Source organism: Apis laboriosa, unplaced genomic scaffold (genome assembly GCF_014066325.1).
Source record: "Apis laboriosa isolate Shangri-la unplaced genomic scaffold, ASM1406632v1 scaffold18_cov149, whole genome shotgun sequence".
Lineage (NCBI taxonomy): Eukaryota > Metazoa > Arthropoda > Insecta > Hymenoptera > Apidae > Apis > Apis laboriosa.
In genome coordinates this window covers 2,782,641-2,798,880 of record NW_025222233.1, presented here as the reverse complement: position 1 = coordinate 2,798,880, position 16,240 = coordinate 2,782,641, and the positions used below count along the sequence as shown (strand labels likewise).

General features: G+C 25.5%; 6 protein-coding genes across 7 annotated transcripts in view; 4 read left to right on the top strand and 2 right to left on the bottom strand.

Annotated features, from left to right (window-relative positions):
* Positions 1-255: 255 nt before the first annotated feature.
* Positions 256-6,670, bottom strand: LOC122711817 (integrator complex subunit 6). The gene is made up of 10 exons (XM_043930893.1): positions 5,792-6,670; positions 5,328-5,677; positions 5,092-5,169; positions 3,696-3,935; positions 3,423-3,603; positions 2,614-3,338; positions 2,262-2,537; positions 1,853-2,186; positions 1,006-1,743; positions 256-897 (listed from the first exon to the last, which is right to left on the bottom strand). Exons 2-10 carry the CDS (start codon positions 5,442-5,444, stop codon positions 689-691), a joined length of 2,898 nt encoding a protein of 965 aa, XP_043786828.1. The 5' UTR covers positions 5,445-5,677; positions 5,792-6,670; the 3' UTR covers positions 256-688.
* A 417-nt stretch (positions 6,671-7,087) lies between these two features.
* On the top strand, positions 7,088-9,075 carry LOC122711960 (deoxyribodipyrimidine photo-lyase-like). Of its 2 annotated transcripts, XM_043931188.1 has the most exons (7): positions 7,088-7,301; positions 7,384-7,510; positions 7,570-7,719; positions 7,819-7,898; positions 7,966-8,516; positions 8,582-8,823; positions 8,924-9,075. In XM_043931188.1, exons 1-7 carry the CDS (start codon positions 7,227-7,229, stop codon positions 9,073-9,075), a joined length of 1,377 nt encoding a protein of 458 aa, XP_043787123.1. In that variant the 5' UTR covers positions 7,088-7,226. The 2 variants fall into 2 exon arrangements, with proteins under 2 accessions (XP_043787123.1, XP_043787122.1); XM_043931187.1 differs by having other exon boundaries at positions 7,570-7,898.
* Positions 9,076-9,161: 86 nt separating this feature from the next.
* Positions 9,162-16,240, bottom strand: part of LOC122711959 (pseudouridine-metabolizing bifunctional protein C1861.05) — a 31,369-nt gene continuing 24,290 nt past the window's right edge. Inside the window, exons 7-9 of the mRNA XM_043931186.1 lie at positions 15,983-16,182; positions 9,541-9,785; positions 9,162-9,467 (exon numbers count right to left, since the gene is read on the bottom strand). Coding sequence (XP_043787121.1) covers positions 9,162-9,467; positions 9,541-9,785; positions 15,983-16,182 — 751 coding nt within the window. The remainder of the gene's footprint in view (positions 9,468-9,540; positions 9,786-15,982; positions 16,183-16,240) is intronic.
* LOC122711967 lies at positions 10,169-11,421 on the top strand. Its single transcript, XM_043931198.1, has 2 exons — positions 10,169-10,430; positions 10,535-11,421. The coding sequence occupies exons 1-2, from the start codon at positions 10,295-10,297 to the stop codon at positions 11,035-11,037; spliced, it is 639 nt and encodes a 212-aa protein (XP_043787133.1). The 5' UTR covers positions 10,169-10,294; the 3' UTR covers positions 11,038-11,421.
* LOC122711966 lies at positions 12,779-13,805 on the top strand. Its single transcript, XM_043931197.1, has 2 exons — positions 12,779-13,203; positions 13,299-13,805. Exons 1-2 carry the CDS (start codon positions 12,927-12,929, stop codon positions 13,685-13,687), a joined length of 666 nt encoding a protein of 221 aa, XP_043787132.1. The 5' UTR covers positions 12,779-12,926; the 3' UTR covers positions 13,688-13,805.
* On the top strand, positions 14,429-15,731 carry LOC122711964. Its single transcript, XM_043931194.1, has 4 exons — positions 14,429-14,588; positions 14,666-14,732; positions 14,857-15,194; positions 15,262-15,731. Exons 1-4 carry the CDS (start codon positions 14,552-14,554, stop codon positions 15,522-15,524), a joined length of 705 nt encoding a protein of 234 aa, XP_043787129.1. The 5' UTR covers positions 14,429-14,551; the 3' UTR covers positions 15,525-15,731.

Sequence of the window (16,240 nt, the reverse complement as noted above, 5' to 3'; positions counted from 1 at the left end):
ATATATACATATACATACAATTGCTAATTATTATTCCCAAGAGTATCTCAAATGCCTGCATTCGAGATTGAAGATTTATATAAGTTGCTTTTTTTTATGGAAAAAAGATATAATAGAATTTTCTATAAATAATATATTTTTCTATAATCAAATATCAAAACCAAGAATTAAAAAATTATCATACCTTATATTACACATTGGCAATTATTTTATAATCAATTTATATTAAAGATATTAAATAATTAAATAGAAAAATATTAAATATAAAATTATGAGTATTCAATAAACGAATATATACGAGATTTTTTATATTAGAGATATGAACCATAAAAATCATATGTTTATGAATTTATTAGATTTTTGTTGAGAAAATTTTATTGTCGCAACACACATTTTCTGATTTTTCACAAAAAATGAAACATATTTCTACCAACTGTACAGTAACAAAACGAGAAAAAACGAGAAAAAAGGAGTATGAAAATCATATCTCCTTGGTTGACAGAATGCTATTTTGTTTCATTAGATTTAACAATTATTATCACTTCGCGCCTTGGCAACATACATTCTTAAACACTAATACGTTCATCGCTTTATAGATGTACGACTTGCTTTTTATATCTTGTATCCCTTTTATACTTTCTGCATTATTCAATGAATTCTTATTTTTGTTATCAAAATAATGCCCCAATTAACTTATTTTTGTGGCACCATTGTGATTTACTTTATGATTTACAGTCCAGTTATCTTCTTGTACAGTTTTCAAATATTCTTCTAATAATGATGCCAAATTACGTCTTTTAAATCGTAATGATTCTTTTACAATATCTCGCAAAAATGCAAGTCGTATATCTAGAGTTCCTTGAATTTGGTGTAAATGTGAAAATAGTGTTGCATAATCTGAAACAAGATTATAATTATTGATATTGATTGTCTTATATAAATTTCTTTTTTCATAGATATATAGATATATTAAAAAAAATAACGGAAATATCCATTTCAACTTACTTGTACCTCTTCTTCGTACTTCTTTGTATACAAGTTCTCGAACAGACAAATTATGCCTTCTAATATCTTCCAATTCTTTTTTTGTTAAAACTTTATCTTTTTCTATTTTTTCGTGTTTTTCTTCAACATGATTAGACAATCGTTCATCAATCAAATTTTCAACTTTCACACTATTTTCAACACAATCATTAGGAGGTAGTTTGTTACACTCATTCTTAACACTTTCTGGCTTTTCAGTTTTCACTTCGCTTTTAGATGTATCAACATTATTAACTATCGGTGTTAAAGTTGGTGGTGCATCCATGTGATTATTAGTATGTTCTACTGGAATTGGTTCAAAAACTGGTATCGTTGGCATTTCTGCAAGGCCATTTACTAATTTTTCTGGCGAATTTACATATGACATATTTGATCCAGTAGATGAGTTCAATGCATTCGATGAAACTGAATTTGAGTCGGCAGTCGGAGTTACTTGATTTTTCGTATCATCAACCCATGGTATCGGCGAACTTGGTGGGGTATTCGTAGGTGTATATGACGGCCTCCGTATTATTACATCTTTAGGAATTGGACCTGGTTTACGTTTATTTGGTGGTGGTTTTGAAGTTAACGATCCTCCTCCATCTGATGTAGGTAAAGTACGTTTAAGACCGCCTTTAGAAGTTGAAGATGTTGCTCCAACCATATCAATATCTGCTTCATCTACCATCATTCTTTTATCTATTTTGAATGGATTACCTAAAATTTAATCATAAAAAATTAGATAGTCCTTCAATATAAATTTATAATAATATATATATTATATTTTTTTAAATTAAAATAATTAATTAATTTTCTAAGTAATTACCAAACATATGTTGTCTAACTGGAGCACTTTCTATTTCTCTTAATGGTGGAGTCATACGTTTCAAATATTCTTGATAATTTCCCATTTGTGCCAATGGCATTGAATGAACATAATCATCATCAAGTAACTTTGTGTGTAATAATCCAGGTTGTAGAAAATTAGCACGCATTCTAACAACTTGATCTAACAGAGATTTTCGCGGAACATCAAACGCGTTCCTATAGCTATGCGCTCCACGTTGTTGGTTTCTAACTAATCCAACTACAAAACCACCAAACTCATTTAATTGATCCCTCAATCCTGTAAATTTATCTTGTAATAATGGATGTGATACCTGTTAAATTGGAAAATAAGATTAATTATATATTTTTATTATAAATGATAATTTTGATAGATAGAAAATATTTACCAAATCTTTTTTTAATGGAGTTCTAGGAGTAACTCTTACTCCCTCTGTTACTGTTGTTGTACTACCATTTACTAAATTTTTTGTCATATTGGCAGTAGCAAGTTGTTTGGAAAGAACCTCATTACAAAGTCTATCAAATTCAATTTTAGCTTGATTTTTTAATCGTTTTAAATAATTTAAGACACTATACGATAAAGAATTATCCATATTATCGGGTATTAATGTTTGTGCTAATGGTGCAGGTGCACCCATTCTAGTTAAAGCTCTCCTAAGAGACTGTAAATTAAAAATAAAATTATTCAAATTTATTAATAAAAAAATTAAATATTTTGATAATAAATTAAGAACTTACCGCTGCATAATAAGTAGGCATTGTTCTCATGTAATTCTGAAATTGTGTTCGCCATTCATTTGTTGGTTTCAATCTATGTACTTTAAACAATTCTTCCAATAAAGGTAAAAGTACTGGATAGTTATAAGGCATAACAAATAAATTTACACATGTTAAATTAGTACTTGCTTTTAAATACCCAAATGGATGACCAACATCACTTGATTTATAAGAATTAGCCACAAAAACTTGCCAACAAATTGTTGGTTGTTTTCTAGCCAATATATATTGTGTCAATGGACTTGGTTCTAATTCATATTTATCAAATGGAAGATTTTCTATTACCATAGGCTCTTGACTGGTACAAGTAAATTTTACATTTGGATGCGCTGATCTAGGTGGTAAAGAACTAGCGCTCAAATCAGGCCAAAAACTTTCAGGAATTGGCCAAAATCCAACTGCAAAACCTTTCTGAGCAGATCGTGGAACATAAATCAGTCTTCTGCAAGAATGCCATGCAGTATTTCCTGGTACTGTTGGATTAGGAGGATACGTTCGAGTTCCGTTCGTTGCAATATTTTCATCTTCATTTTCATCATCGTCTGCGTGTTGCGTTTCGTTATTTAATGGCGGAGGATCTGGACCAATTTTTTCAAAATTTATTACTACGCCAGATTGAACTTTTTGTACCAAAGAATCTATACATTGCATCATCATTCTAAAAGATGTTATACAATATGAACGACCTATAATAAATAATAAATTTTTTATATCAGTATATTTTTATAAACAAATAGAATAAATTATATAATGAAAATACTTGTTTCTACCTCCAGTAACTTCACACATAGCATCAATTGGAGATGAATCACTTGCCACTAATCCTGTATCTCTCTCAACAGCTGGAGTTCCAGATAAGCGAAGTACCAAAGAAAATAATCTTTGATCCCATCTGAATGGTTCTTTTGTAAGCTCAGATCCAGGTATGGGAGAATGCATTGGCAATGTGAACTACAACAGTAATTTCCATAATTGTTTAACCATTTTTTTCAAAAAAAAAATTAAAAGATTACTTTTATTTTATAATTAGTTATAAAAGTTACATCTTGATTAACTCCACTATTAGTTGTATATTTTCCTCCATCTGTAATCACAACAATTACTGATGGTTCTAAATAAAAAGGACATCTCCCCTGTCCATATGTGTCTATTCCAGTTTGCATTCGATTTATATTCAAAACATCCAAAGCATGTTTCAAAGCAGCACCTAATGTTGTCAGTCCAACACATTGTAAATTTTTAAGCTCATTCATAAAAGTAGCTAAATTTTCTTTCCATCCAGCCTAGAAGAATAAAAATATTTGTTTAGTTATTTAAAAGCAAGAATAAAAATCATTATTTCTTATTTTTTATTTAGAAAATTAATACTAATCTTAAGTACATTTGTTTTTCAATATAAATAATTATTGAAAATTATAAGAAAGATAATATTTTATTGAAATATTATTCATATTAACAAAATTTTACAAAATGAAATTATACAATAATGGAGGAGAAGATAGACTGTAATAATAAAATTCTCTATATGATATTATATATTTACATAATCAAGAATACTTAATTATAATTATAATATTTGTTTATTTTATTGATAATTTCCTTAATTTTTATTTTATCAAAAATATTAAATTATATTAATTTTTAATTCATTGCAATTCTTTATTATCTCAGGGTCTATTGTTATATGAAAAATTTATTTTATTTCTTTATCATTATTAAATTGGCAATATCTTAATTCTTATAACAATTTTCAATTTAATGGATTATTCTTAACTCATTATATTCAATTTTGCAAAAAAAATTTCTTTAATTCTCTTTCAACTTATAAATTTAACATAATATTAAAATTAAATAACATGTAATTAAATCAAAATATTGAAAAAAAGAAATTAATGAAGAAATTTATTTTAAAATAAAAATAACGAAAAATAATATAACATATTTTTAAATTTTATAAATTTAAAAATAAAAGCAAATAAATTTATCTTATTAAAGAAATTGTATATTTTAATTTCATAAATTTGGCGCGCACAAAACCATGAAAACCTCGTGGGTAGGTTCCCCCCACCTACGTATTGCTACCCACAATGCTGCTCTTCCGTAACCGAGGACGGAAGATACGGCAAGTGCACGCTGCACTTTGCTGCCTTTTTATTGAATATCAATTATTCAATCGAAGGGAGCTAATAACACAACAATTTTACATAAATAATGATAACATATGACAATGAATTATGAATATAATTAAAAATTGAAAAGATATTTAAAAAAAAAACAGCATTAAAGAAAACTTATACATGGGATTCTATACATAATAACTAACATAGAATAAATGTATGCGTGTAAGAGATAGAGATCTTAGAAATAAGAGAAAAGGAAAAGGACAATAAATGCAAGATGCGAATGTATAAAAGCAAGTGAAATATAAAGAAAACATACCTTAATATTCTGAGGCGGATCTTCGAAGGTCAGAAGCATGTAACGATCTCCACGACTCTCTGGTGATCTTTGTCTTACCTAAAAAAAAGAGAAAGATTAAGTAATTAAGAAATGAATTAAAGGGAAATAAAAAAATATGTTTTACATGTTGTTCTTTTTAGTAATAATACAAACTAATGATTAGCTAGTAACCACAATTGAATTTCCCGGTCGGGAAAGCTGTTTGACTAGCGTACCTTCACGAAAGTCTCCACGGCGCTCTTGGCTACATCTAAAAGCGTGGGTCGCCCGCCCAAATATGCCCTCTGATTCATGGAGGCCGACGTGTCGATCAAAAAGACTATTATGGTCATCTTCGCGAGTCGAACCCGCTCGTTCTCGAGGTCGTAACTGCGGCCCGAGACCTCCCGTAGTCAGAACTAGCTAGCTAAGAGCTCTACGACGGCGTGGCGCATAGCTGCTTCGACCATTGAACGCTCCCGAATACGCTCTCCGAAAAACTTCTTTTATCGTAACGGCGCCCGCTTCGCTCTTACTCTCTTTCGATCTCTCTCTTTCTTTTCTTTCTACTTCTTTTTTCCTCTTCCTATATATATATGTATGTATATATATACATATATATAGATGTAGTATATATATATATATATATATATACTATGTGTATACGTATGTGTATGTATATATGTATTAATATATATACATATATATGTTTTTTCTCTTTTTCTACACCGAACTGAATCTACTGCTACGTCGCGCGCTTCTGGTGCCTGGTGAACAGCAGCAGAGGATAGTAAGTAGCTGAAACGCAGACACGAGAACGCAAGTCGTGAATCGGACAAGTCCGTCTGCCAGTCTGTCCGCTTGTTCTCGTTCGTTCCGTTCCTCTCTTCTTTTCCTATTCTCACCCTTTCTTTATCTTTCTCTTCTTTTCTTTATCTTTCTTTCCTTGCTTGGTATCCTTTGTCTTCTCACGAAAAGTTTCTATCGTTTTCAATCCTTCATCTTTTTCTTACACCGGTATATACATTTATCCTTCTTTACCTATCGTTCTTTCTTACTCTTTCAATTTAATGAGAACAAACTTAACCTTCTCTCTCGACGTTTCATTCGTCTCTGTTGACGGTAGTTTCATCCTGCTCGTGGTTACATTGCGTCGTGAACCACGTGATCTTATAGAGTTTCTTTCTATTGGTCAATCCCTCTCTACCTAGTTTTCGTTTCTGCTGCTGAAATGCATCGCGTTTCTACGTTGTGTGCGTACATGTCGAGATGCTGTTTACTTCTGTGAATTCTCGGTTTCTATACATTTTATATATTCACGATCTTTACAACGAAGTAAAGCTAGGTTTAACTTTAATTTGTCAGTGGATAGATATGTATATACAAGATTGAAGATAATGTTACAATTAATAAGTAACCTATTTATTTTATTTCATTAGCAAAATTTTACGCTATTTTGAATGTTTCTTATTTTGTTACAATTGATATATTGTGTTGCATAATGTATATAAATATTATATATTGTAATATATTGTAATAAATTTTGTTTTAATTAAATCAAATAAATTAATGCATAGTATGTTTACATGACATAGGAAAGATATGAGCAGATAGTTATATATAGTTATTTAATGATATATAAAAAATGTATTGTATATGTTATAAAGAAAATAAATTACGAATTTTATGAAATTATACATATATTGAAAAATTTTTCATTTATTCATTTGCATTTTCTTGTTGCATTTTAATATTCTAATGTTTTATATAATTTGCATTTTAATAATTTAATGTTTTATGTAATTTGCATTTTAATGTTTAATGAATATCATATAATAATGTGAATTATGATTTTTAATCTTAATTTGCATTTCGTCATATACATAAAATTTAATGAACATAACTTATCTGATTTAAGGAAATAACCAATCACAAACTTGGTATAAACTGTGATATGGCGGGTTTTTAATACTAAATCAACGCATTATATCGAATGTGCTTTACGAATATATAATGTGAGAAATTTGTGTTGCGTAGTGTGAATTAATAATTATTAACTTTGAAAGTTGTTATAAGAAATTTACAAAAAAATTATTCTTTAATATCATATAATATAAATAAAATTTTATGAAAATATGGAAGAATTGAATCCATTTAAACGTAGGAAAGTTCTTGATCTTTTAAAAAAATTTGAAGATAATAGAAAAAATGTAAATTTTTATATTATTATTCTTTTTTAATTAATTACATATTTTTTTTTTAAACATTTTATTATTTTTCAATGGATTTTAGACATCTGAATCTATCATGACATTTAAGTTTAATAAAAAACGTATTAAACGTTTAAGTAATTTAAATGATATCAAGGAAAATTGTAATGGTATTTTATATTGGATGTTTCGCGATATTAGGATACAAGGTATATATGCTACATGTAATAGTATTTTCAGTATTAAAAAGAATTCTAAATATTTTTAGATAATTGGGCATTACTTTTTGCTCAAAAAACAGCTTTAAAAAATAATGTACCACTTCATATATGTTTTTGCATAATGTCAAACTTTCTTAATGCTTCTATAAGATATTATAAATTTCTTCTGAAAGGATTAGAAGAAATTGAAAAAGAATGTAAAAAATTAAATATAAATTTTCATCTTTTATATGGTGAACCAAATATAAGTATTCTTAAATTTATAAAAATATATAATATGGGAGCTGTTATTACAGATTTTTATCCATTAAAATTACCTATGTTGTGGATTGATAATGTGAAAAAAAATCTTCCTAAAGATGTTCCTATTTGTCAAGTAAATATTATTCTAATTATTACAATTATATAATTAGTAGTTTTTAATATATCTATATCTTTTAAAGGTAGATGCTCATAATATTGTGCCTTGTTGGTATGCATCATCAAAGCAAGAATTTGCTGCTAAAACAATTAGAAATAAAATAAATACAAAACTAGAGGAATTTTTAACAGAATTTCCACCTGTTATAAAACATCCACATATAACAAAAGAAAAGTTTGAAAAAAATAATTGGAAAATAGCTTTACAAAATGTAGAAGTAGACAAGTCAGTAAAAGAAATTACATGGGCTAAGCCAGGATATAGAAATGGTATTAAGGAACTTGAAAATTTTTTACAGAATCGTTTAGAAAAATATGGAGATGAACGTAATAATCCTTTATCAAATACCATCAGCAATTTATCACCCTGGTTTCATTTTGGCATGATCTCAGTACAACGTTGTATTTTGGAAATAAAAGAGTATAAAAAATTATATAAAAAGTCAGTTGAGTCCTTTATGGAAGAAGCTATTATTAGAAAAGAACTTAGTGATAATTTTTGCTTTTATAATGAAAAATATGATCTGATTGAAGGTGCCTATCCTTGGGCTATAGAAACATTAAATAAGCATCGGTAATTCATTTTATTTATTATAAATTATATTATACATATTACTATTAAGATTTTATTACATATAGGAAAGATAAAAGAAAATATATATATTTTTTAAATCATTTGGAAAATTCAGAAACTCATGATGATTTGTGGAATGCATGTCAAAATCAAATGGTAACAATAGGAAAGATGCATGGGTTTTTAAGAATGTATTGGGCAAAGAAAATATTAGAATGGACTGAAACTCCTGAAATTGCTTTAAAATGGGCCAATTATTTAAATAATAAGTATAGTATAGATGGTTGTGATCCTAATGGTTATGTAGGTTGGTTTTATATTTATTATATTTTATATTAATTTTTATATTTTACTTATACATGAAGATTGTTTTACATTAAAAAATATGTTTTATTGGTTTTTTATAGGTTGTATGTGGTCTATCTGTGGTGTCCATGATCATGGTTGGCCAGAAAGAGATATATTTGGAAAAATTAGATACATGAATTATGAAGGTTGTAAACGAAAATTTAACATTGCTGAATTTGTTATGAAATGGGGAAAAAGGAAAGAAAACTAATGAATTTATATAAAAATATAATTGTTAATTTTTATATTTATTATTTATTTTATATTTATTATTTATATTATATTATAAACTATTTATTAATATTTTGTATCATTACATAATAATGAAAGTGAAGCAGGAACTGCATCTAATGAAGTTAAAGAAAGTGCTGCAGCCTTTAAAGCTAAAGAAAGACAGCTAATTTCATCTAAATTTTTATGAATTCCATAAATTATTCCAGAAGTAAGACAATCACCACAACCACTTACATTAAATGTTTCATTTGGATTATCAGAAATATAAGATAAAGGAGGATATAAACGAGAAGTGATGGGCATACTATGGACAATTAATTTACCTTCTTTATCATAAAAAGGATCATTTCCTAAGGCTTTACGAACAACCTATAACAAATTATTTTAATTATTAAATTTTATATTTACATTATTCAAAATTTGTTTACAATTAAATATTTACCAAGACTCCATGTGATCCTAATGTACATATAATCACTGGAATAAATTTAGCTACTTGCTCTGCAATTGCTTTTATTTCTTCTAAGTCCATAGTTAATTTATTATCAGGTATTGGTATGCCAAGGTATTTTCCAATGACTAATAGTTCATTTCTGTTTGGTGATATAAAATGCAAAACATTTTGCCATTGTAACTTTGCTTCAAATATTTTCATTGCTTTTTTTACATCCGTAGGTTCATACCAAACTAAAAAAACAAATGCTTTTAATTTTTGTCATTTAATTTATAAATAATATAATAATTAATCAATAATTTATAAGTGTATATATATATATCTAAAATTAAATTATACTAATAATTATTTAATACAATATATTATATGTATGTTTTATTATGATTTAGAAATAATAAAAACATTTTTTATATGTATATTTTTTTATTATAGAATAAATAAATTGCACAAAATAATTAGTATAATGTATATAATAATTAGTATAATTTTAAAATAATATTTAAATAATGGCGCTAAGATTAAATGTATTGTCTGCAATATGGAGCGCTGTTAAAGCATTAAAAATTCTTCATACAAATGGACATCTATTAACCTTTTATTTCATTGAGTATATCTTGGTATATTTATAGTAGATACCTAACCATACATTATAATTGAAATAAAAAAATAACATTTTTATTATTTATAAATATTAAATTAAAAGGATTATTTGTGATATTGTTGAATAAAAAACTAAATAGTAATGGGTAAAACTCGAAACGGAAAAGCAGCTGTTATTTGCACAGCAATTGCATTTCTTTTAATTGTAATTGCATTCACCACACCCAATTGGCTTGAAACAGACGGAAAATTGGAAAATCCAAAGTTTATAAAAATTGGTAATTTAATTAAAAATATTTTCATATTATTTATGTTATTATTATGTTATTTCATATTATTTTCATGCTATTTATATTGTCTTATAATATGTTTTTTGTTTTAGGTTTATGGCAAGTGTGCTTTAATGGATTTGAACATCCACATCACTTATATGACACTAAATTTTATGGTTGTTGGTGGGTGTTTGAAGAAGAATATTATATAATTCATGATATACTTTTGCCTAATTTTTTTGTTGCAACACAATTCTTTTTCACATTGTGTCTGACTTTATTATTAATAGGAGGTTTTTTAACCATATTATATACATGTTGCTCAAAGCACCATGATAAATATCAGTTACTACTATGGACAATTGGTGGAAACTTGGTATTAGGTGGAATATGTGGTATTATTGCAGTTATAATATTTGGTGCACGAGGTGATGGTAGAGATTGGATGCCTAATTGGGAACATAATGATATTAGCTGGTCTTATGCATTAGCTGTACTTGGTAGCTTTATTTTGGTTGTAGCAGGTATATTATTCTTAATCGAAGGTCGTAGACACAGAAAGAAACAAGAAAGAATATTAAATGAAGAACAAAAAACACATACAACTATTTAAATAATATCTTTATCAAAGAATGCAAATGAATGATCAATTATTTATGATATTGAAAATCTATACAGTTTTTTTGTAAGTTAAGATTATTTTATGTATCATTTACACATACTTTTTGAAGACTCTATATACTTTAATATTTATAGTGATTATTTTCAAAACATTATATAAAAAAATTCCTTTCAAACTTATAAATATATAATAACTTCTTGAGAAAAGTAGATAATAATTGAAAAAATATTTTATATATTTTATAATATGTTTCATATATAATATATACATATTGTGCATTTATTATTTTATAGAATAATTAATGATAATGAATCCGTCCATATAAATTGGAGATCTTATAAGAAAGTTAAGAGTTTGTAAATATAGTATTAATTATCTAATTTTAATTTTAATTGTATGACCTCAATATAAACAAATATTTTATACATTTGTTGGATTATTTTACATTGGAAATTGTATGAAAAGTTAAAAGAAATAAAATAACTTGTTTAAAAGATTTTTTATTTCTTTTTTTATATTTATTTAATTTTTTTTTATAAAAACATTTCTTTGTTATTTTTTTTGTAGATATATTTGTAGATATGTTATTTTTTTTGATAAATAATTGTTTATCATTGAAATTTGAGAAAAATAATTATAAAGAATACACATGCTAAGATTGTGACCCATTTTATTATCGAGACAAATAATTCAACGTGAGTTACGATTAAGATTGCGTGCACGAAAATCGACATCAGGTATAAGTCGTTGACCTAGTTTAGTCCCTATTTTAATGAATAACTTTTATAATTTCACATACTGTATTGATTATATCTGAAAAATGTGTTAATATCAATTTCGTATTATCTTATAATATTTAATAATATTTTAGTAAATCATGTAAATTATAATTCAATTAATAAATTAATGCATAATATAATAAAACATATCAATTTTAAAATCTTGATTAAAGATGATAAATATGAATCAATAAATATATAAATTTATTATAAACTTATATCAGATTTTTTTGAAATTTTTTAGTTTTTTCAAAATATATATTTGAAAATTATATATACTTATAAATACTTATTAAAAATTCGAAAAAGATGAATTAAATATAAAACTTATAATTAATATATTAAGTAATAGAAAGCATACATATTAATATTTTTATTTCATTTATAATTTAATAATGGAAAAATAAAAATGAAATATCAATTACATAATGTTATTACAATAGAAAAAATAAAATCCCTCATAAATAATATTTTCCGTTTTAAAGATTCGCTAATCGCTTAATATTCTTAATATTCTTTTGAGCATTTTTTTTATTAAATATTTCATTAATATAAAATATTTTTAATTTTAAATGCAATTTTATAAAATATATTATTTAATGTATATTTATATTTATAAATGTTAAAATTATTATATATTGAAATTGTTAAAAGTTAATTGCTTATTATTTTTTAAGATAATAGTATATTTAATATTAAATCAATATATTAATATAAATATATTAACATTTTATAAACATTAATTTTTAATTTTAATTTTAAAGAATAATAGAGTAAAAAAGTATATAAAGATTAAAGTTTGGATTTAATAATAAATACCTATTTCATCAAAATTATTTTATATATCAATAATATTATATTAAATATTTTAACTACAAATTAAGAATTCTTTCTTTATAACTGCTATGTTATAGTTTATACTCGTGGGATAGTCATGATTTTACAAGGTTAGGTTAGATGGAAAGTTACATGGTCACAACTCAACGTAGCGTGTTTGGGTGTGGTTAATACCGTGAGATTTTTAAATCAGTAGATTTGAATTGTTTGTCATACGCATTGTGCTACATTGTGATTTTAGTATTCACAAAATAATTTTTTATCATGAAAAAAAGAAGTTTTTCCGGCAATATTGGTGTCGGTGTCTTTATCATTGCTTTTGTGTGTGTTTGCGTTGCATTTAGTACACCAGCATGGTTGGTGAGCGATTATCGTATTACTGGTGCGAAACTTGATAAATTAGGTCTTTGGACTCATTGCTTCAGATCACTTCCAAATCCTCAAGAAATGGACGCACCTAGACGCTTTTTCGTTGGTTGTAGATGGGTTTATGATCCCTTTACTGCAGGATATACTGATATTCTTGGTTTTCTTTTACCTCGTAAGTTTTCCTTTTTATTTTAATTATTTTAATTATATTTAATAAATGAAATAATATACTATCATAATTAATTGTTAATTTTTTATTTGTTACAGCATTTATGATAGCAACACAGTTTTTCTTTACTTTATGCTTCCTGTTAAGTCTTATATCATTTTTATTGATATTATTATTTACTCTGTGCAGTGATCCAGAACAAAAATATTATGTACAACTTATTATGATAATTGGATATCTACTGCTTATTGGTGGTATAAGTGGTGGATTGGCAGTAATTATATTTGCTTGTTTTGGGAATACTGAAGGTTGGATGCCTGGACATGCTAATAATTTTTTTGGTTGGTCTTTTATAATGGCAGTTGTGGGTAGTGTATTGACTATCATAACAGGTGCACTTTTTCTTGTTGAAGCAAATATTCAACGTAAGAAAAGAGAATATTTAAAAGAATCTCAAACAAGATTTCAGCTTGAATCTCGTACATGATTTAAAATAAGATATGCACAATATTTTAATACCAAAATTTTGTAATATTATTCCGTCCATATATTAGCTAATTTTTAATATTAGATTTTTTTATATTATTATTTTAGTACAAAGTATATTATAATATGATTATTAATAATAATAAGATTTGTATTTTTGTAAGTTTTATACATACATATTATGTAAAATTATAATTATACTAAATAGTATAGAAAAGAAAATCTTTATATATTAATTTTATTGTTTTTGTTATTTGTTAACATTTTTGAAATTTAAATACATAAAGTAAAATTAAATGAAAATATACTTAATTATTTTATCAAGGAATCTCAATTGTATGCAGTAAAAATTTTTTTTTATTATAAATATAGGAAATTGTTAAATATTGTATAAACTTCACAATGCAAATATCCACTGCCTATGGTGAATCTATATATAAAAAATTTATAATAAACATTTGTAATTTATATATATAAAAATATTAACATATCAATATGTAATAATTTAATTATCCGTCCTCGAATGTATATTGAGAAAAAAATTATTTTCAATTAAGTACAACATATTTTTTGTAATATATGTATTTTTCAATAAATGAAATTAAATATTCAAAGTAATTATTATTTACACATATAATATAATTTCAATAATTTGTTTAATAGGTTATTTGTACAAATATATAAATATTTTGAACTTTTGATTATAGATAGACATCTTATAGGATATCGTACATATTGTTGGCAGGACTGAAACGATGAAAGGTGTGGCAAGTTTACGATAAAGATTATTTTTGGACTTTATAAACAAAAGATTTATTGACGTATGCCAGTAATCTACAGTAATTAACAACAATAAACAATCGATATGTCTGTTAATAAGCAAGATTATCACCGTGCATCAAGTAAACAAAATTATTTTTTGTATTGTATTATTTAAAAAAACATTCATAACCTCTATTAATTAGTTATTCTTTTTTAGACGCGGTAGTATTTGGTGGAGTAATTATATATATTGCAGGATTATTGTTGGTTATGGCATTTACTAGGTAATTTTTGACATTGATTCTTAAAAAAATAGTATTTTCTAAATATTTTAATTGAATATTTTTTATAATTTTTATTATTTTATGAATTTTTATTTGATTAATTAATTCTAAAATCTAATTTTAGTCCATATTGGATTGAATCTTATGAAGAGACTTTTAGTAATTTTAAACATATGGGACTTTGGGAATATTGTTTTGAACAATTCAGATATCCATATTATCAATTTGATAAGCAATTTGATGGTTGTCATCATATATTCTCAGAAGAATATTACGTGATCAGAGAATGGTTATTACCAGGATGGTTAATGATTGTGCAAACATTTGTCACGCTTGCTTTATTATTTTCATTTTTTGCACAAGTTGTAATTGCATTGACTTTAGTTCGATGGCCTTTGAAATTTGTATTGAATTATGAATGGATTCTTTCAGCTAGTGCTTTCTCATGTTGTGCTATAGCAGGTAAATAGAAATTTTATATCAATTATATGAATAAAATTTATTTATTCAATTGGTCTTTAAATTTCAGGTACCGTATTATTTTTAGCAGTATCAATATTTGGTGGGCAATGTTGGCGCAGAGACTGGTTAATGTATCCAAATTTTAACCATTTGTCATGGTCATATGGTTTAGCAGTTATTTCATTTATGTTTCATTGGTTAGCTGCATTTTTTTTATATTTAGATGCAAAGGCTGGATATAGATTGCGCAAACAATCTAGTAATTTAGTGATGCAAATGCAGCCCAATTTACAAAGTCATCAAGGATTGGCAAGAGGAGGATATATATAATCTATTGTCATAACTGTTACATTAAAAAAGGATTTAGTCACAGAACAATTTTTAATAATATCAATAACAAGTTGATATTTAGTTGTATCTTTGTTATGTGACATTATCTTATACTTGAGATCTGCCTAATCTTAGCGATTAATTCCGTCCATTTTTTATAGTATTTTTATGAATGTATGTATTGAATATGTATATAAATTAAGAAAATTTCATATATTATAATAATCTAATAATCTTTACAATTTATTGAAATTAAAATATTACATATCCTTGTAATTATTTTTTATTGTATAATTTTATATAGAAAATATGTTTATATTATAAAAGTACGTTTGATATAACATTCATTATATCAAATTTTATCGTATGTTTTGAAATTATAATTTATACCATACAGGATTGAAATATTTTAATAAACAGATATATAGAGAAGAAAGATTTATATAAATATGACTTACCTGGAATTTTCGAATATGTTGCAAGCTCTAATAAGTATTGAATCGTATCTAAAGGTAGATTGCCATCAAGTACAATGATGCTTGAGTTCTCCACATATGATTGATATTTCTTCACTAGATTCGGGCTGATACTCGTAAACACTTCCATTTCACCAATTCCGAAACGACATTCACCTTTATAATCGATAATTGTAGTACATCTTAAATCATCAAGTATAAAAATATATATAAAAAAAATAATTAAAAATTATATATAAA